Here is a 21,177-nt window from a genome sequence, read left to right on the forward strand (position 1 = left end):
ATCCCAGCCACCCACACACACGGATCTCCGAGATCAAACACAACCCCGATGTAGCCCTCAATGAAATAGAGTTTGACAACCCTGTCTTACAATAACATTGATAGTTGTCGGCTGGTCTTCACAACCCAAATTACTGTAAATGCCTCCCCCCCCCCACCACCCCAGTCCATTAAAACACAGATGGGTGGGAAAGATGCCAGATGGCTTGAATCTTGCAGGCTGCCATTGCTGGTTTCCTTCTTCCATACAAATTGCTGTTCTAATTGTTTGTATTGCTGCCTTATCAAGACAGTGAATCTTGCCTGCCTGTCCTCCTTGTTCCATCACAGGTCAGGATGACACCTGACACATAGGTGGATTGTCATTCTATCGTGGTTTTTCTGTCTGGTTTACATGTGATGTTCAGCTTGGTCAAACTGTTTGACAGCTTAAAAGAAAATAAAACAGTGAGCAGAGTAACTTTCACTCACTCTCTTAACCTCCTTATCAGAAGGTTGGTCTTGGGAAAATAAGAGGCAGGAACATTAGCATGCTACCTTGAGTTGTACAAAGTAAAGCAGATTATAAATCTAGTGGTAAATCGAGTCACCTTGAGAAGGGCGGCATAGAACTCCAATATAAACAAACAAACAAACAAATAAATAGTTTTTTTAAAAGATACCAATTGGGAGAATAATTAAACAAGCTGGTGCCTAAATTTTGAATCCCCATTCAAATAACACTGCCCTGATCACCTTATGGAAAGATAGTAGGAAAGCTATGGGATCTACAGGGTGCGTTCCAAAAGTAATGCAATTATTTTTTTAAAAAGTAATTTATTGAACAGATTTGCACAAACACTTAAAATTCTTCAGAGTACTGTCCTTGGGCCTCTACACATTTTTTCCAGTGACTGGGATAAACATATATCCATTGTAAGATAAAATACAGGAAATAGTATAAGGGCAGACTAGATGGACCATGAGGTCTTTTTCTGCCGTCAGTCTTCTATGTTTCTGGTGTCCAACAGTGGCTACTCCTTTACCCACCATTTTCTTCCTCTCCACTGTATTCCTAACTCCAGTTTTGAGGAACTCAAAGGCCCAGAGCTGTCTCCATAGGGTTTCTGGATTTCCATTGCCTGGGCTCAACCAGCTGGCTCCTGTCATCCGGCAGAGCCTTTGGTCTGGCCAAGAGCTGGTCCATGGAGGTTTGGTGGGAACCTCATCGTCATTTGCCAAGTGCCTTCAGATCTTTCGTTCTTGACTGAGCAGCTGAGGGGGAGCTGTTGGCAGAGATGTTGGACAGTCATCGCAGGCTCAGAGATCATCCAGTTTTCTTCCCGGGGTGGAATTCTCTGTCCTCGTTTGGAGAGGCCGTGTTGTTCTTGGCGCAAGGGAGGCGATTGCAGGAGTGCCATATGTCTCTCAGATCGAGCTGTTTTTGCCTCAGTACATCAAGTGATCGTTACTGGTGCCACGATCCTCTTTCTCATAGGGAGACATGGCAGGGAGCTGCGGAGGCATTCACAGCTCTTTTCCTGCCTCAGAACCAAGGAGAATTGAGCTACTTTGATCGAGAAAATAAAGAAATCCAGATTTCTTCCTACAGAGGGCTCTCTTCCTAATCTATTTTGGGTTAAGGAGGATCTTGGGAAGAGACAAGGAAATTTTCTCTGAGACATTTGAAAACATTTTGTCGCCACAGTGTAGAAAAGGATGTTGAGACTCTAGAAAAAGTGCAGAGAAGAGCAACAAAGATGATTAGGGGACTGGAGGCTAAAACCTATGAAGAACAATTGCAGAAACTGGGTAGGTCTAGTTTAATGAAAAGAAGGACCAGGGGAGACATGATAGCAGTGTTCCAGTATCTCAGGGGTTGCCACAAAGAAGAAGGAGTCAAGCTATTTTTCCAAAGCACCTGAAGGCAGGACAAAAGGCTCGACTACTGTAACGCTCTCTACATGGGGCTACCTTTGAAAAATGTTCGGAAACTTCAGATCGTGCAGAATGCAGCTGCGAGAGCAATCATGGGCTTTCCCAAATATGCCCATGTTACACCAACACTCCGCAGTCTGCATTGGTTACCGATCAGTTTCCGATCACAATTCAAAGTGTTGGTTATGACCTATAAAGCCCTTCATGGCACCGGACCAGATTATCTCAGGGACCGCCTTCTGCTGCACGAATCCCAGCGACCAGTTAGGTCCCACAGAGTGGATCTTCTCCGGGTCCCGTCAACTAAAGAATGTCGCTTGGTGGGACCCAGGGGAAGAGCCTTCTCTGTGGCGGCCCCGGCCCTCTGGAACCAACTCCCCCCAGAGATTAGAATTGCCCCCACCCTCCTTGCCTTTCGTAAGCTACATAAACCCACCTCTGCCATCAGGCATGGGGGAATTGACATATATCCATCCTAAGATAAAATACAGAAAATAGTATAAGGGCAGACTAGATGGACCATGGGGTCTTTTTCTGCCGTCAGACTTCTATGTTTCTATGTTTCTATGTTTCTATCCTCTTTCCCCCTAGGCCTTTACAATTCTATGCAGGGTAGGTATGTATGTATGTTTGGTTTTTATATTAATGGGTTTTTAATCGTTTTTAGTATTAGATTACTATTGTACACTGTTTTATTGTTGCTGTTAGCCGCTCCGAGTCTCCGGTGAGGGGCGGCATACAAATCCAATAAATAAGTAAAATAAATAAAAAGCAATGGGTTGAAACTATTTCTATTGAAGCAGGGGGTTGGACTAGAAGATCTCCAAGGTCCCTTCCAACTCTAATAATAATAATGATAATAATAATAATAATAATTATTATTATTATTATTATTTATTAGATTTGTATGCCGCCTCTCTCCAAAGACTCGGGGCGGATTATTGTTTGTTTGTTGGTTTGTTTGTTTCTTTCTATCTATCTATCTATCTATCTATCTATCTATCTATCTATCTATCTATCTATCTATCTATTTGATTTTTATGCCGCCCTTCTCCGTAGACTCAGGGCAGCTTACAACATGTTAGCAATAGCACTTTTTAACAGAGTCAGCATATTGCCTCCACAATCCGGGTCCTCATTTTATCCACCTCGGAAGGATGGAAGGCTGAGTCAATCTTGAGCTGGTGGTGAGATTTGAACCGCTGACCTTCAGATCTACAGTCAGCTTCAGTGGCCTGCAGTACAGCACTCTACCTGCTGCGCCACCCCGGCTCTTCATAATAAATTAATAATAATAATAATAATTTTGATATTGATATTGATATTAATCAAGGAAATAAGCAACTTAGAACTAAGGATAAATTTCCTGACAGTTAGAACAATTAATCTGTGGATTAATCTTGCCTCCAGAAGTTGTGAATGGAAGTTTTTAAGATGTTGGATAACCATTTGTCTCAAGTAGTGTAATGTTTCCTGCAGAGGGTTGGCCTAGAAGACCTCCAAGGTCCCTTCCAACTTTATTATTATTAAGAAATGATTACCTCTTTGTTTCCTTAGGGGACGAAATGGGAAATTACATCAAGGTGGAGATTCCTCAGTGTGGAGCATCTGAAACAGAGGATAACTCCAGGATGGGGCCACAGATCGGCTACGACCAGGTGCCCGTCAAACAGGAGAGTCTGGAAGGAGGATCTGAATCCCGAGAGCCCCAGGATGGGTCACCAGTCGGGGCTGGGAAGGACTGTTTTGAGCTGGGAGAAGTCCACTGGAAGAGATACCAGAGAACGTCCCTCCCGAATCCCTCCCACTTTCCTAGAGAGGTCGGCCATGAGATCCCGGAGGTCTTCCCGAGCCTCCCCCCTCCCACAAAGAGGCCCCGGAGCGGCCCCGAGCACAGCGTGGTGTGGGACCACTTTGAGTTGGATTCGGAGGACCCCTGCTACGGCATCTGCACGCACTGCAGGAGGCGGGTGAGCCGAGGCAAGAACTCAAAACATTTTTCCACCTCTGGGCTGCTGAAACATCTGCAGAGGCATCATGGCAACATCGTCCTGGCCGCCATCGCCACGACGCAAGCCATGTTGCCGACTGGCAGCCAGTCGAACGGGCCTGTCCTGATGCCGAGTGCTTTGCCCCAGTGCTGGACGAAGCAGAAGTCGGCCGGGAAAAGGCAACCTGGTCCAAAGCCATCGGAAGTGACCCGTGCTATTGCCCAGATGATGGCTCTGGACGACCAGCCCTTCAGCATCGTGGAAGAGGCCGGTTTCCAGCACCTCCTGAAGTTGCTTGCCCCCAACTATAAAATCCCATCCGGCACCACCTTCAGCAGACAGATCGTGCCCTCCCTGCACCAGGCCTGCCGGGAGGAGGCTTTGGGGATGCTTCAGACCCCAGGATCCCCTGCCAGTATGAACCTGAGCTCCAATGAGTGAACCAGAGACGGTTTTCTTCCTTCCTTTGATAATACGGTTGCTCCTGTGAGCATCTGTAGGTGGCCAGTGCTGGTCGGGTAGTGTAACCCATTTTAATTCACTAATTAAACCCATCCTACCTACCCAGGGAACTGAAATAATTGACAAGCACCTCAGCAAAACCTAGAAAAGCAAATGAAAACACAATGTGAAATAAACATCCAAAAAAGGTTATAAACCCTTAGAACTGAGTCAGTTACAGTGCCAGAAATGAAGCCATGTTGACCAACTGGTGGCAAACACAGTAGAAGCATACCAGATCCTAACCACCTGCTGCCCATATTCTGGACAAACAAGAAGTAACAAATCCCATCTGCTACTCCAATGGACAGATCAAGAGTCTTGTATTCAATTGAGGCGAAAGCTCCCGTCTGTTTTAACGCTGTTCTGTTCGGGTCGTATGTGACCCGAAGCCAAGTTTGAGTCCCTGTAAAAAATTTTCCCTGCATATCTGAAACTTGAAATTTCATGCTGGTTCATCATTTCAGGGGTTCTCTCTATGAGAATTTTTTTGGGGGGGTGGGGGGCTTAGTTTTTGCTGGGCAAAAAAAGTTACAAATCTTATGTTCCTGGGTCACCCTGACCCGGACCGAAAACTCTTCATTTGCAGTGCTTATGTTTGGTCTTTTTGAAAGCTTTTTTCACTTGGAAAGTAGTCTGAACATTTCTGCACACAATGATATGAAAATTGAAATGAAAAAAGTAAATCTTATTGGTTTATTTTGCGGATATAATGCACGCCCCCCCCCCGTTTTTGTGAAAAAATTTTCAATTTATGGATAGTTTTGCTTGCAAAATGCATTCTATTTTACTAAAGTTGGTGTGGGATTGGTAGCTTGAACATTTCTGAATATAAGAAAAATATAAAGGAACTGAAAAAAATGATTCTTATTGGTTTTTTAACATCAGAAATAAGGCCTCCCCCCCCCCCCTTGGCTGCTTGCAACCATTTTCACTTTTTATTTTTTTATGCTCCAAATCCGAAATATTCTTTAAAATCTTAGGCATTCATTTACTCAATTTAACAATGCTGATCATCAAAAAATATTTTTGGGGTGGTGGCTAATTGTTTTCTGGGCAAAAAAAAATCATAACTTTGAATCTGTTTCTGTTCGTATGTGACCGGACCAAAAATATTTTTTTTAGGTACTTGAATTTGATCTTTTTGAAAACTTTTTCAACTGGAAAACTAGTTTGAACATTTATGAACATAATGATATGAAAATTGAACTGGAAAAATTGAGACTTATATTTTTATTTTGATCAAAAAGCCCCTCCCCCCATCCTTTTTTAATTTCGTGTCAATTTCTATTTTTTAAGGCTACAAATCCCTAAGGAATTTTCCCCCAAAAGGTTTGATATACTAAATTGAACATTTCTGAATATAAGAAAAATATAAATGAACTGAAAAAAATGGTTCTTATTGGTTTATTTTTGCCACAAAAGGGCCACCCCCCCTCGGCCTTGCTGTTTGCCATTATTGTCACTGTTTATACATATTTATCTAGAAATATTTGGAATATCCTTTTGAAAATCAACCACATTGTAGCCAGAGAACTAATTTTATGAAACAAATCCATTTTACTAAAAAAAAGTATGTAAGTTTGAAATTAACAGCATAATTTTTATATAAATTGAAATAATTGAGGCATACTTTATGTGCAAAATAAACCAATATGCATCAATTTTTCCAGTTCAATTTTCATATCATTATGTTCAGAAATGTTCAAGCTACCAATCCCACACCAACTTTAGTAAAATAGAATGTATTTTGCTAGCAAAACTATCCATAAAGTGAAGACTATTTAAAAAAAACGGGGGGGCGTGCATTTCATCAACAAAATAAACCAATATGCATCAATTTTTCCAGTTCAATTTTCATATCATTATGTTCAGAAATGTTCAAGCTACCAATCCCATACCAACTTTAGTAAAATAGAATGCATTTTGCAAGCAAAACTATCCATAAATTGAAAAAAAATTCACAAAAACAGGGGGGGCGTGCATTATATCCGCAAAATAAACCAATAAGATTTACTTTTTTCATTTCAATTTTCATATCATTGTGTGCAGAAATGTTCAGACTACTTTCCAAGTGAAAAAAGCTTTCAAAAAGACCAAACATAAGCACTGCAAATGAAGAGTTTTCGGTCCGGGTCAGGGTGACCCGGGAACATAAGATTTGTTACTTTTCTTAAACAGAACAGCAGGGTTAAGAAGCTTCCTCACAGCTGAGTTCAAAAGCTTAAAGAAAAATGGAGAATATTGGGGAAATAGTGAGCTCCTAACATAATACCTAAGGCCGATGTCTCCAATTTCTCAAGCACCTTTTAGCATTTTCTGATATATCTTTAATAGAAACAATTGTCCAAATTAAATTACTCATCAGAAGCTGAAATGCCAAATATTTTTCCATTCTCCTTCATTGTCTTCTCTCATTGAGATTTCCAGACAGTATTCACAACCGGGTGTCATAAATGTAGCCATCACATTTTGTCATCTTCAAGGTAGCTTCATCCATTCCCGTGTTTTGGCTTTCAAGCCTTACCTAAAACTTGGGAAGGTCTTAAGAATTAAAATGGAACATGAAAATAATTCTGAAGCATGATGTTTTACTAAAAACAAAATATCACTTAATACTGGGTAAGTGGATTGGCTGTAGCAAAGTAAATAACTTTTAAAGTGTTACAAAACATTTTAAAATTTAAAGTTTATGTTTATGTTTCTCATTAAAGGAGGGTTCCAAAGTCTTAACTTTCAGAAAAATTAAGTGAAGAATGTCAGAATCGTATAACTTGTTTGATGCTTAATAGAGTTGATCTAAAACAATTGGAAATCTTTTCCAAACTTTCTCTAATTATCCTTTTTACCAGAAAAATATTCTTAGAATTTTTGCATTTCCTCATACATGAACCAGCTAATTTTCGCACCTTTTAATTAAGTTACTCACTGTATTTTAACCTTTTTGTACAATACTTATGATTTAGGAAGCTTTAGGAAGTCCTTAATTAAATCTCTCTACATTTCAGTTTTTAGCAATGATTCTATTTTAACTCTTCATTTACAGATATGTCAACCTGTGCAGAAAACAATACAAATGTATGAAATATATATAATCATGTCAGATATTAACAATACAAATAAGCATATGCCTAAATTCTTACACTTGCATAAAAAGAATTATAATTTAATGCTTTAATTTAAATTACGGGGAAAAACACAATTTAACACGCACTATGATTTTATGAGCAAAAATATAAAGAAGAAATTGGGAATCTGTAATGGGTTAGGTTTCGTTGAGGAGTGTCAGTGAAACAATATTGCTAATGAAAGTTTTTTGGATAATTTTAAGAGGATTGCTGTAAACCTTTGTTTCTGAAACTTAGCGACTTGAAGATATGCGGACTTCAACTCCCAGAATTCCCCAATCAGCAGTGCTAAGTGGAGAGTTCTAGGAGATGAAGTCCATACCTTAAAATTGCCTGAGAAACAGTGGTCTAAAATTTATGTCGTGATAGCTTTATAGTACTACTACTATTGTAATAGTACAACAGCTTTATACTTTCTCCCAAAAAACATCCTCTCTGTTGCTCAGAAAGAGTTCCCTTCGAAGCCAGTGCAGGAATGCTTCAAGCTGTCCTCAAATTTTGCTTGGAAAGTTGGTGGACTATGTACTGGTGGTGAATCTCATATTTCTGTATTAAATAAAGAAATATGGTACTAGGTACCGGAGTAAAAGGCCATTGGTTACCGCCCTTTAGTTTGTTAACTCATGCTGTGTGTGGGATCCTCCCAAATCTGTTCTCGCTGGGCGAGATTCCTCATGGATTCTCAGTGCTTTTCAGTCTCCGCACTTCCACCTGCTTCTGATTGGAAATGTGCCAGATTCCTCCATTAAGGAATGATAATAATACAAATGGTGGTTCACTGAATTTTCTGATCTTTTTTCCCTGAGGTGAAAAATCACTCCTTGCACTCCTTGGTTCTCAGTTTGCTGTGTGTTCAGGGCCCACTGCATCATCGTCATCATCATCATTATTATTATTAATAATAATAATAATAATAATAATAATAATTAGATTTGTATGCCGCCCCTCTCCGAAGACTTGGAGCGGCTCACAACAACAAAACAGTACAAATCCAATGATTAAAACAGTTTAAAACCCTTAATATAAAAACAATCATACATCTCATACAAACCATACATAAAACGGAAACGGCCCAGGGGAATCAATTTCCCCATGCCTGACGACAGAGGTGGGTAGTATGAAGGATAGATAAATATGAGAAATATTTTTTTAAAAAATACGTTTACCATGCTATCTGTTCCAGTTTCTTAGGTTGTTGCAAGATGATAACCATGTTCTCTGCTTCCCTCAAATAAAAATGGGTTTTCTCTTTAAATAATTACCCTTACTTCTCATCAATACCTTTCTTAGGTTTTCAAGTTTCTTGAGGCAAGAATAAGCAAGCATTGAACTCTTTTGCCTTTCACACCCTTCCAGAAAACGAAAGAAACATGCAATGAAATGTGCAATAATTTTGCTGGAAACTGACTAGGAAAATTTGCAAATGGCAACCTCGCAACCCCAGGACGCTATAACCATTGTAAATGATTAAAGTAATTTCTCTTGGTCCTGAAGGGTGGTGTTTTTTTTGAGAACCTATTCTAGGCCATTGTTCCACTAATATAGAGAGTAAGAAAGACGGACTTGATGGAATCAATCAAATCTTTATTACCGACAACCATAAGGCAGATTTTTTTTTAAAAACCCTTAAAAAAAATAGGATTTCACCACTGCCCAGGGCTTTGAGTTCAACACCCCTGAATTAGCCCCATCGCCTCATTTTTTAACTGGGAAGAGTTGGAGAACTCTGTGCATCCAGTCAGTACAAAAAAGCTCTGTAGGATATTGCAAATCTCCATTCCAGCCAGAGGTGGTATTTGCCGGTTCTCCAAACTGCTCAAAATTTCCACTACCAGTTTTCCAGATCCTGTTAGAATCTGCTGGAATTCACCCAAATCCAGCCCAGTGAAGTTGAGCTTGCCACACCCACCCTGGCCTCCAGAGATCAAACACAATCCCAATGCGGCCCTCAATTAAATTGAGTTTGACATCCCTGGGCTAATGGAAAAGTACAGAATCAAGATTAATAAACATAATATGTATTTGTGTTTAAAACAAATCTGCAGGAGATCAAGCAAAAAAATAGACAGTTGGAGAAAAAGTTGGGTTTTCACTTTAAGTCTGAAAAGTGAATGTGGAGTGAGACTTGGGTACTAAGACTTCACGTATTCTGGATAAGTGTTCCTCAAACGTGGCAGCTGGAAGATGTGTGAACTTCAACTCCCAGAATTCTTCAGCTAGCAGTGGTAGTCCATGTGTCTTTCAGAAATTGAGAAGAGCTGCTTTTGAGAGTACCAATCAAAGAGGGAGGACCAACACTCAACTGGCCCAGAAACAGGAAGGGGTCTCGGGATTCCCTGGATGGAGGTCGGAGAGAAATTCTGGGAGGAAGACTATCTTATCACGTAGTAGGTTGTGGTCTACTTTGTCAAATGCCATTTCTAGCATGGGGTTGGCTCTGTTCTGTTTCAACTAGATTAGCAACCAACTTTTATTTTTATATATTCATTCATTCATTCACTTACTTACTTACTTACTGTTTTCTTTCTATCCATCCATCCATCCATCCATCCATCCATCCATCCATCCATCCATCCATCTATGTTGAAAGGGACCTTATAGGTTCATCTAGTCCAACCCAGTCCCCACAATTCCATTAGCAACAGGGTTAATTCAGAAAACCATGGTTCAGTTCACCCAAGGTTGTATTTATTTATTTATTTATTTATTTATTATTTGGATTTGTATGCCGCCCCTCTCCGAAAACTCGGGGCGGCATACAAATCCAAATAATAAATAAATAAATAAATACAACCTTGGGTGAACTGAACCATGGTTTTCTGAATTAACCCTGTTGCTAATGGAATTGTGGGGACTGGGTTGGACTAGATGGACCTATAAGGTCCCTTTCAACATAGATGTATTGTTGGGTGAATCACAGCCTTAAATGAGCCTTTTTTTAGATTTTTCTAATTTCTTGGAGGGTAAGGTATGGTCCAGGCAATGCTTAAGTAAAAGGAAAAAGCAACAGGAAACAACTTTTTTTGGAGGGGGGGGGGGAAAGTGTCTAATTTCTTAGCTAGCCTTCAGCGATATAGATTCTTGCTCTAGCTCTGTGGAACCAAATACTGTATAATACGTGTCCTCAGGATTCACACCCGACTTTTGGCAAACTCAGATCCTCACACAAGAGATTTCTCCTTGTTGCCTTGCCAAGTTCTTGCAACACCCATTTTGTGAATCGAGTTAGCACAAAACGTTCTGATCTCTCCCAGGTTTTTGAACCAGGATTGGCTATTTTCATAGTCAACCTTTCAATCAGTGTTTTCGAATTATGGAAAATCATCCTTATTCTGCTTGGCTGAGATGTTGCCCAGTTCCTTCACATGCTGTTTCACATACTAGGCTTCAGCTCTGAAGCAAGATTTAGATCAGAACGTTTTGTACTGCTCAGTGCACAAAACAACCTTAAAAACCACAGCCGTGCAACGACTTGGCACCCATTTCATAACCTTGGAACTTAAAGAAGTGTATGTGTGGACTTCCATTCCCAGAATTTCCAAGCCAGCATGGGCGTTGAAGACTGGAAATTCTGGGAGTTTGTTTATTCTATCTATCCTATCTATCTATCTATCTATCTATCTATCTATCTATCTATCTATCTATCTATCTTCTATCAGATTTCTATGCCGCCCTTCTCCGCAGACTCAGGGTGGAGTAATTTCAATGTATGAGAAATCTAAATTAAAATCAATTATAACACCCAATACTTGAAATAATTTATCCACACTCTTTCCATATACAGTGATACCTTGTCTTACAAACTTAATTGGTTCAGGGACGAGGTTCTTAAGGTGAAAAGTTTGTAAGACGAAACAATGTTTTCCATAGGAATCAATGGAAAAGTGATTAATGCATGCAAGCCCAAAATTCACCCCTTTTGCCAGCCAAAACGCCCATTTTTGCGCTGCTGGGATTCCCCTGAGGCTCCCCTCCATGGAAACCCCACCTCCAGACTTCCATTGCCAGCAAAGCACCTGTTTTTGCGCTGCTGGGATTCCCCTGCTGGGATTCCCCTGCAGCATCACAAAAACACGGAAGTCCGGAGGTGGGGTTTCCCATAGAGGGGAGCCTTAGGGAAATCCCAGCAGCACAAAAATGGGTGCTTCGCTGGAAACGGAAGTCTGGAGGCGGGGCATCCCAGAGGCGGCGGTGGGTTTGTAAGGTGAAAACAGTTTGTAAGAAGAGGCAAAAAAATCTTAAACCCCGGGTTTGTATCTCGAAAAGTTTGTATGATGAGGCGTTTGTAAGACGAGGTATCACTGTACATTCAATATTCTATTGTACTCTAATCTATTCTATTCTATTCTTCCTATTCTATTATTTCTAGTGTGGTCTAGTCTAGTCCATTATTCCTATTCTATTCTAGCCTCTTATTCCTATCCTATTCTATTGTACTCTATTCTGTTCTATCCCATTCTTCTTATTCTATTCTATTGTTCTCCCTATTCTATTCTATTTTACTCTATTTTATTATTCATATTCTATTCTATTCTTCCTATCCTATTCTATTGCATTCTAATCTAGTCTCTCCTATTCTTATTCTATTCTATTCTTCATATTCTATTATTTCTATTCTAGTCTATTATTCCTATTCTATTCTATTCTTATTCCTATCCTATTCTATTGTACTCTAAAGCTGTCCTCTCCTTATTCTGTTCTTTATTTATTTATTTATTTATTTATTTTGTCCAATACACAATGAGGGTTTTAGTGGAGATATATATATATACCGTATATATATATATATATATATATACACACACACACACACACACATAGAAAAATTCATGAAGCTTATAAAGGAAATACTCATAGTAAAATATATCTATAAAAGAATAGAAAAGAAGGTATAGTAATAGAACATATCAATGATAGAATAGAAGAAGAGATATAGGAATAGAAGAAAGGTATAGGAGATATAGGAGAGCAATAGGACAGGGGACGGAAGGCACTCTAGTGCACTTTTTATTTTATTTATTTATTTTGTCCAGTACACAATGAGGGTTTTAGTGGGTATATATCTATATACACATAGTAAAATACACGATGAAGGTTATAGAGGAGATGCTCATAGTAAAATATATCTAAGAAATAATAGAAGGTAGAACATATCAATGAAAGAATAGAAGAAGAGGTATTGTATTTATAAATATATACTTATCATATATATTTTCTTTCTTTCATATATCCTCTCCTCTAAGTTCACTTTACCCTTATATATATTACTACATGTCTATTTTTCTTCCTATGTATTTGTGTATTGGACAAATGAATAAATAAATAAAAATAAATAAATATAGGAATGGAAGAAAGGTATATAGGAGATATAGGAGAGCAATAGGACAGGAGACGGAAGGCACTCTAGTGCACTTGTACTCGCCCCTTCCTATTCTATTACTGTACTGTGTTTCTATTCTATTTCAATCTAATCTAATGTATTATTCATATCTTATCCTATCCTTCTTATTCTGTTCGCTTCTGTTCTGTTCATTAAAGTAAACATACTCCATTCGAGCAACCGTTCTTCATATGTAAAGAGCACGCGGACGGTTTGCTCCTCCCATTTAGCAGGGATTTAAACTCCTGTCGTGTGACGCGCGGCGCCAACCGTCAGTCCGCGAGACCCCCCCTGGCTCGAGCCCAATCTCAACCGGCCGCCTCCTCCTCGGCTCTTTCGCTTCGCAACGGACACCGGCGGCGTCCAGGAGGGGGCGAGCCAGCAATCCCCCGGCAGCAAAAAGCCTCGGCGGGTCCGCCCCGGAACCCGTGGAAAACAAGGGCGAAGCGAAGCGGGTGCTTCCCGCGGTTCTTCCCCCCCAACTGCAAGGAGATTTCCGAGGCGGCTGGCGAATCGTCCTCCCCAGCCGGCCTTCAACCAGACACCCGGAGGGCCAAGCCGGCGTCTCCACCGTTCGGGGTTTGCCTGCGGGTGGTGGAGGAGGAGGAGGCGCTTTACCGGAGCCCTTTTGACCCGGTGCCCGTGTGTCCCGGCTGGGCGCCTCACGGGCACGTTCCGGACCAGTCCCGTGCCAGGTTGGGGTTGGAGACTTGGGGCGGGTGTGCCCATAAGCCACGTCCGACGTCCGATCGCCTATGGCAGAGAGAGGCAATTTGGCTCTTCTATGACTTGTGGACTTCAACTCCCAGAATTCCTGAGTCAATCAGGCTACGTCAGGAATTCTAGGAGTTGAAGTCCACATTTTTATTTTTATTTATTTATTTATTTTGTCCAATACATAATACACATTGAAGAGAAAGATATGTAATAATATAAGTAAAGAAAAGATATAAAAGTATAGGTGAACATATTTGAAAGGAAGAAAAGTTAAATGAGATAAGGAGAGACAATTGGACAGGGGACGGAAGGCACATTGGTGCACTTATGCATGCCCCTTACTGACCTCTAAGGAACCTGGAGAGGTCAGTCGTGGATAGTCTAAGGGAAAAATGTTTGGGGTTAGGGGTTGACACTACTGAGTCAGGTAATGAGTTCCACGCTTTGACAACTCGGTTGCTGAAGTCATATTTTTTACAGTCAAGGTTGGAGCGGTTAATATTAAGTTTGAATCTGTTGTGTGCTCTTGTGTTGTTGCGATTGAAGCTGAAGTAGTCACTGACAGGTAGAACGTTGCAGCATATGATCACATGTCATAGAAGAGCCAACTTTGCCTATTCCTGGCCTATGGGGATGATGGGTTCGGGGGTGATTGGAGCCTCCCTGCCCCAATATGGGCGGTGTGTGTGTATGTGTTTTGCAATCCTGCCCAGGTTGCAAGAGGCGGGGTTCCTGGCGGGTGTGTCCATAAGCCGTGTCCGATAGCCCATGGGGATGATGGGTTCGGGGGTGTTTGGAGCATCTCTGCCCTCTCCCAATATGGGCTCTGTTTGTGTGTGTTACAATCCTGCCCAGGTTGTCCCTCAGGTGGTGGCGTTTCTGCCTGAGAGTTGAGGATGGATGGTTCTGTTGGAAAAGCTAAGCAGCACCAAAAGTGGGTTTGGACTTAGATGGGAGGCCTAAATTATTATACTGGGAAACTTGAGAGAGACCTCCTGGGAGAAATAAAAGTACAGGTAGTTCTTACAACGTTTAGGTTTAGTGGCTTTTCCGAAGTTGCAACAAAAGTGACTTGTGACCATTTGTCACAGGTATATGACCTTTGCCACCGCCCCTGTAATCATTTGATCAAAATCCAGAGACGTAGCAATTCATGTGGATGAATTAAGAGGGTTATCCGGAAAGTAAGGTTACAAGGCATGTAGTTCTCGTGGGGAATGTTCACGGGGGAAGTTGGTATTACTATCGTGTAGCAGGAAGCCAGCCGAACAAAACGAGCAGTGCCAGTGGTCAGTAGATCATCAACTGGCGTCCTCATTCTGTTTCCCTCCAAGTGTGAAGTGCACTCTGAATGCGAAGGGCGTGAACACTGCTGCAATGGATGCCCAAGATTTGTGCACAATGGGTGCCCAAGATTTTTCTTGCGGATTGCTGAGTTTTGAATTTTTTTGGCTGAAGGAGAATGGGTATAATAATAATAGTAATAGTAATAATAATAATAATAATGATGATGATGATGATGTGGCACAGATGATCCACTGGAACTTGTGCCGGAACTACCATTTACCAGTGGCAAAGAACTGGTGGGATAAGCCCGAAAAAGTGGTCGAAAATGAGCAAGCAAAACTACTATGGGACTTCCGACTTCAGACTGACCGAATTCTGAAGCATAACACACCAGACATTGTGATCGTGGAGAAAAAGAAAGTATGGATCATCGACATTGCAATCCCAGGAGACAGCAGAATTGAGGAGAAGCAGCTAGAGAAATTAGTGAAATACGAAGATTTAAAAATCTAGCTGCAACGACTCTGGCAAAAGCCCGTGAAAGTGGTCCCAGTGGTACTTGGCACGCTGGGCGCAGTGCCAAAGGATGTCAGCGGACATTTGAAAACCATCGGAATTGACAAAATCTCCATCTATCAATTGCAAAAGGCCGCTTTACTGGGATCGGCAAACATAATTCGCCACTACATCACACAGTCCTAGGTGCTTGGGAAGCGCCCGACTGGTGATGAAATACGAAATCCAGCATAGTGATCTCGTTTGCTGTGTTGTATTGACATAATAATAATAATAATAATAATAATAATAATAATAATAATAATAATAATTTATTAGATTTGTATGCCGCTCCTCCGAAGACTCAGGGCGGCTCACAACAATAATAATAGCAGTGTTACAATGTAAACAAATCTAATATTTTTTTAAAAAAATCTAAAAAACTCCATCATTTAAAAACCATGCAACACACGCATACCATACATAAAACTATAAAAGCCTGGGGGAGACGTCTCAATTCCCCCATGCCCGGTGCCACTGCATTGATTGACATTTGCTCTCTGGAATATGGTGATACGCCCAAGTTTCATTTATTTATTATATTTGTCAAATAAGTACAGAGTTAAAGTTTGTATTAACATAACAAAGTATAAAGAAGTGATAAATAGTATAATAGGACAGAAGGGCAGGGACGGTAGGCACAATAGTGCGCTTATGCACGCCCCCTACAGAGGTCAACGGTACATAATTTAAGGTTGAAGATTTTGGGGTTAGGGGAAGAAACAACAGAGTTGGGTAGTGAGTTCCAGGCATTGATCACTCTGTTGCTGAAGTCATATTTTCTGCAGTCTCCTGTCACTCTACAGTTGAGAAAAGCCTGGCTTTCAATCTCGAAATGGTCAAGAAATTCTTGGGCAGCACTGACTCTGTCAATTTTGTGCGCTTCAGTAAGCAGCTTGGGCACCCATTGCAGCAGCGTATTACAGGTGAAGGTGAAGGTGAAGTAGTCATTAACAGGAAGGACATTTTGGTATATGATTTTATGAACTACATTTAGATCAGATTGAAGGCGATGCGGTTATAAATTGTCTAATCCAATTAAATCTAATACATATTCTTTTTTTTTTCCTGGTTGGGGGGGTGGGGTTAGGTCTGACCTGAAGTCTTCCATCGGGAATGAACACAATGAAGAAGGGCATTTCGGTAGAGCCCAGATTGGAAGTGGCGCCAGAAGGATCTCGAAAAGCCACCCGCCATCTTACGTCGGAGGGGAGGATCAAGCAGGCGGCATGTGGAATATCACACGAGAACACAGGGGAATCTTGCAAAGCGAGACAACAGCGTTGGGAAGCCCAGTGGCAAGAGTTCCTCAGCACCCTCCATCCCGGAAGCGGAGGAATCCCCCCGATGATGTCAGAGGCTTCCCCCTGGGAAGATCCCAAGGCCTTCCTGGCCTCCTTCGAGCAGGTGGCCACAGCTTGCTGGTGGCCCAAAGGAGAATGGATGGCCCGTCTCCAGCCAGCACTGAGCGGAGGAGCGGAAGAGGCCTTCAGGACCCTGGATGCTGAAAACCAAGAGGATTATGGGAAGGTCAAGGCCGCCATCTTGCGGAGGGAAGCCCTGAGGACGGAGATGCTACGCCAGCATTTCCGCCAGTTCTGCTGCCAGGAGGTGGAAGACCCCAGGAGGCTTTACGGCCAGCTCCACCGGCTGTGTCTCCAGTGGTTGAAGCCGGAGAGACACACCAAGGAGCAGATCCTGGAGCTGCTGATCTTGGAGCAGTTCCTGGCTAGCCTCCCACCGGAGCTCCGGAGCTGGATCCAAGCCAGGAGGCCAGAGACGTGTCCCCAGGCAGTGGCCCTGGTGGAGGATTTCCTTCGAAGCCAAGAAGAGACCAGATCAGAGTCATGGCAGGTGAGGTTTTAAGAATTAATTCGGAGGGATGTTATGGAGGTGGCTACTATTCTGTCCTAGTGATGACTGATGAGCCCCCTCAAGAAATAGGTCTATACATACATGGATTTGACAAGATTTAAGCATGTATTTTCTAATAGTTTAGTAGCAGAGACAATTAAAAAACATCAACAAAGCCAGAATTAAGTCCATTCGTCACAGCTGCTCATTAGAGTCCCAAGCAATAATGTAAACTTCCAATTAGTCTCTCTTTGATCTCAGATCTTTGATTAACATGACTCACTCTGAGTTGGCAGGAAGCCTGGAGGTACAGATTTCAGTTTCTTAATTTGTAATTCACAGAAATAGTCCAAAAGCACGATCGGATCATCTCTCACATCCGAACGTTGACTTCCACTCTAGCTCGTCACAAGGCTCACCCCTAAATAGCCAAAAGGCGTGGCCAAATGTTCTAGAGATCTATTCATGCAGAGACCTCCTCCTGTTCAGCCACTCATGTCTTCTGACACCCCTGCGCACCCTGGCATCAAGAAGAGGCTCTTCCTCTTCTCCTGAGTCACTCAGGGGCACCTCTGAAGGTGCAACACGCCTGATCGTCTTTCACTTCTGACTCCACATCCTCTCCGACCTCCTTGTTATCAGACTCGGGTGCCAACTACACTGGCGTTGGATACCAAGCCACATCCATTTCTCGATCCTCAGAATCCGTGATCAGCTGTGCAGGACATGGACGGGCCACAACAGCTATTATGTAGTCATGCACCGTTTTCAGTTGTCAACTTACTGCATTTGTATTATATACAAGTAGTCCTCGACATACAACAAAGTTCTTTTAGTGACCTTTCAAAGTTACAACAGCACTGAAAAAAGTGACTTAGTTTTCACATTTATAAGAACATAAGAACACAAGAAGATCCGTGCTGAATCAGGCCAAAGCCCATCGAGTCCAGCATCGAGTCTACGGAGAGGGGCGGCATACAAATCCAATTAATAATAATAATAATAATAATAATAATAATAATAATAATAATAATAATAATTATTCTGTGTCACACAGTGGCCCAACAATTGTCCATGGGGATCTTGAGTAGAAAGAGAAGGCAAGACCCTCCTTTTTCCTTGACCTCCAATAAATGGTACTCAAGGGAATCCTTCCTGCATCAACCAACATAGAGGCAGCACTTGAACATCCGTTTCAATAATCCCCGATACACTTGGCGTCCATGAATCTGTTCAATCCTGCCTTGAAGCTATTCAGGCTGACAGCTGTCACAACCTTTTCTGGAAGTGAATTCCATAAACCAAGGACCCTCTTGGTGAAGAGATATTTCCCTTTATTTATGACCATTATGCAGCGTCCCCAGTATTATGCGATCCAAATTCAGATGCTTGGCAAACTGATTCACATTTTTAAGATGGTGCCAGTGCCAGTATCCATTTTACAGCCTTTCTCGCCATTGTTGTTAAGTGAATCACTGCGGTGCTTTTCTTAATCACACAGATGGTAAGGAAGTCTTCCCTATTGATTTTTACTTGTCAGATGATCCCGGGACGCTGCAACCATCATAAATATGAACCAGTTGCCAAGCATCTGAATTTTGATTCATTTTATTTATTTGATTTGATTTCTATGCCGCCTAATCCCGAAGAACTCAGGACAGCTTACAATATAAAAAAGATACAAATCTTTTTGTATCACATGTCTATGCAGTGATCGTAAGTGTAAAAAACGGTCATGTCACTTTTTTCAATTATGTTGTAACTTTGGTCACTAAGTGGACTGTTGTAAGTCAAGTTCTACTTGTAAAGTCAATGGGGGAAGCCAAATTTGCTTAAAACTTAACCAACCGTTGACTCGCTGTGGCAAAAGAAAAGCACATAGAATTGGACACAACTCATATAACAACTGCCTTGCTTAGCAGTGGAAACTTTTTTCCCAATTGTGGTTGTAAGTGGAGGTCTATCTTTTTTGTTGTCTTCTGTATTGTCCCAGAAATATATCCAAGGTAGATTTGGTAGCATATAAAAGGAAGTTGGCAGCAAAATATCACCTTGAATACAACTCATCTGTCTGGAACCCACACCACATTTCGGACATAAACACTCTAGAAAAATGTCCAGAGATATTTTACAAGAAGAGCCTTCCACTCTTCCACCCACAACAAGACTTACAATCCAACGTTTAGAAAGCTTACAACTACGTTGCTTTAAACACGACCTAAGCATAGCCCATAAAATCATCTGCTATAACCTCCTTCCTGCCAATGACTACTTCAGCTTCAACCACTACAACCCACGAGCACACAATAGATACAAACATAAAATAAACCGCTCCAAACTTGACTGCAGGAAATATGACTTTAGTAACCGAGTAGTTGATGTATGGAACTCACTACCTGACTCTGTAGTTTCATCACCTAACCCCCAAAACTTTACCCTTAGACTATCCACTGATGGCTTCCGGTTTGGTGGAGATCGCGGCAGGACGTGTCTGGCAGGGCTCTGCCAGGCGAATCCTTTCTACCCCCTCCGAAGGTCGCATTTGCGATCGGATCGGGCCCGGATGGCCCGATCCATGAACAGGGGGCTCTCCTCTGCCCGAGGACTCATCGCCAGGACTCCGGAGGCAGCGGTTCGTCCCGCAGCTTCGGAGACGGGAGAACCGCTCCTCCTCGACTAGGAGGACCGGCCAGCGCTTTCTCCCCTCACTCAGTGGGAAGAACAAAAGCAAAGAAGAGAAAGTATAAATATCTACATTTACATTGAAAAAGAATATAGCAGAGAAAGGACCTAAGGTAAAAATCTCCTTGTGTTTCGTGTTTAAAGCCAGAGATCGTAAAAGTTTCAAGTAAAAGTTTTTTTTTTCTAGGGCGAAAGTGAAAGTTTTTCCTTGTTTAAACCCATCCGCAAATAACAGCCGGATCTAATTCTTTTTTTCACTTTTACTTTTTCAACTTAACGTGAATTTTGGAACCTATAAAATAACTTTTTGACTTTATGATTTAACAAAATAGTTTAAATTTGATATGACTATTTAACTGCTAAAGGAAATTCCTAATGAGGATTAGAATTTGTTCCTGATAGATTTTTAAAATCATAATGTTCTGGACTTAATTTTTGAATCGGAGGAATACAGTCTTGCTGCCTTTTTTTTTTACTTCTGCTGTTCTTTTTTACAATATGAAATAATTTAATAACTATGAATTATGGAATCTAGAGGAGATTGAAATTACTTCTTTTTTGGATTACTTATTGTTGGATTAACCTATTTGGAATACTTGCTGAACCTTTTGGATTATTTGCTGACACCTTTTGGATTATTTGCTGAGAACTCTTTGGTTTAACATCTGCCTGCTGCACCAAAATTAACCTGACTCCATTTTGGGATCTGTTTCTTTGTTCTTTGTTCCTGTCTTGAACTTGGAAAATAAACTGACTTCATTTTGAACGCAAGCAAGCTTTGGATTTGTTTTACTCTTTGAACTTTGAACTGACATTAAATACAACTTTATTCTTTGAGATTTGGATTTTCATCTTCACTTCCTAGCAAACCACAGGATTTATAAGAAGAACTTAAGTATACAATACTGTTATTGTGTCTTTGAATAACTATCTGTTTCTTTTTTTTTTCCTGAATTCTCTTTGACTTTCTTCCTTATTTTTGGATATTTTTATTACTAGAAGAAGCTTGATTTGAACTATATGCATTGTTAAAAACCTTGGGTTCCTGCTCTATTCTTAATAGTTGAATTAAAATATTACCCCCCTTCCTTTTCTCTTTTTGAACAACTCTTTTTACTTCATTTTTTTTCCCTTCCTTTTTTTTTCTTCTCTCCTCCTAAAGTTTC

General features: G+C 41.2%; 1 protein-coding gene across 1 annotated transcript in view; it reads left to right on the forward strand.

Moving 5' to 3' along the window:
* Positions 1–21,177, forward strand: part of LOC139159227 (uncharacterized) — a 50,698-nt gene that overhangs the window by 16,225 nt on the left and 13,296 nt on the right. The window contains exons 7-9 of the mRNA XM_070736574.1: positions 3,474–4,344; positions 13,147–13,611; positions 16,579–17,329. Coding sequence (XP_070592675.1) covers positions 3,474–4,344; positions 13,147–13,611; positions 16,579–17,329 — 2,087 coding nt within the window. The remainder of the gene's footprint in view (positions 1–3,473; positions 4,345–13,146; positions 13,612–16,578; positions 17,330–21,177) is intronic.

The sequence above is a fragment of the Erythrolamprus reginae genome, chromosome 2 (genome assembly GCF_031021105.1).
Source record: "Erythrolamprus reginae isolate rEryReg1 chromosome 2, rEryReg1.hap1, whole genome shotgun sequence".
In the NCBI taxonomy this organism is placed as follows: domain Eukaryota; kingdom Metazoa; phylum Chordata; class Lepidosauria; order Squamata; family Dipsadidae; genus Erythrolamprus; species Erythrolamprus reginae.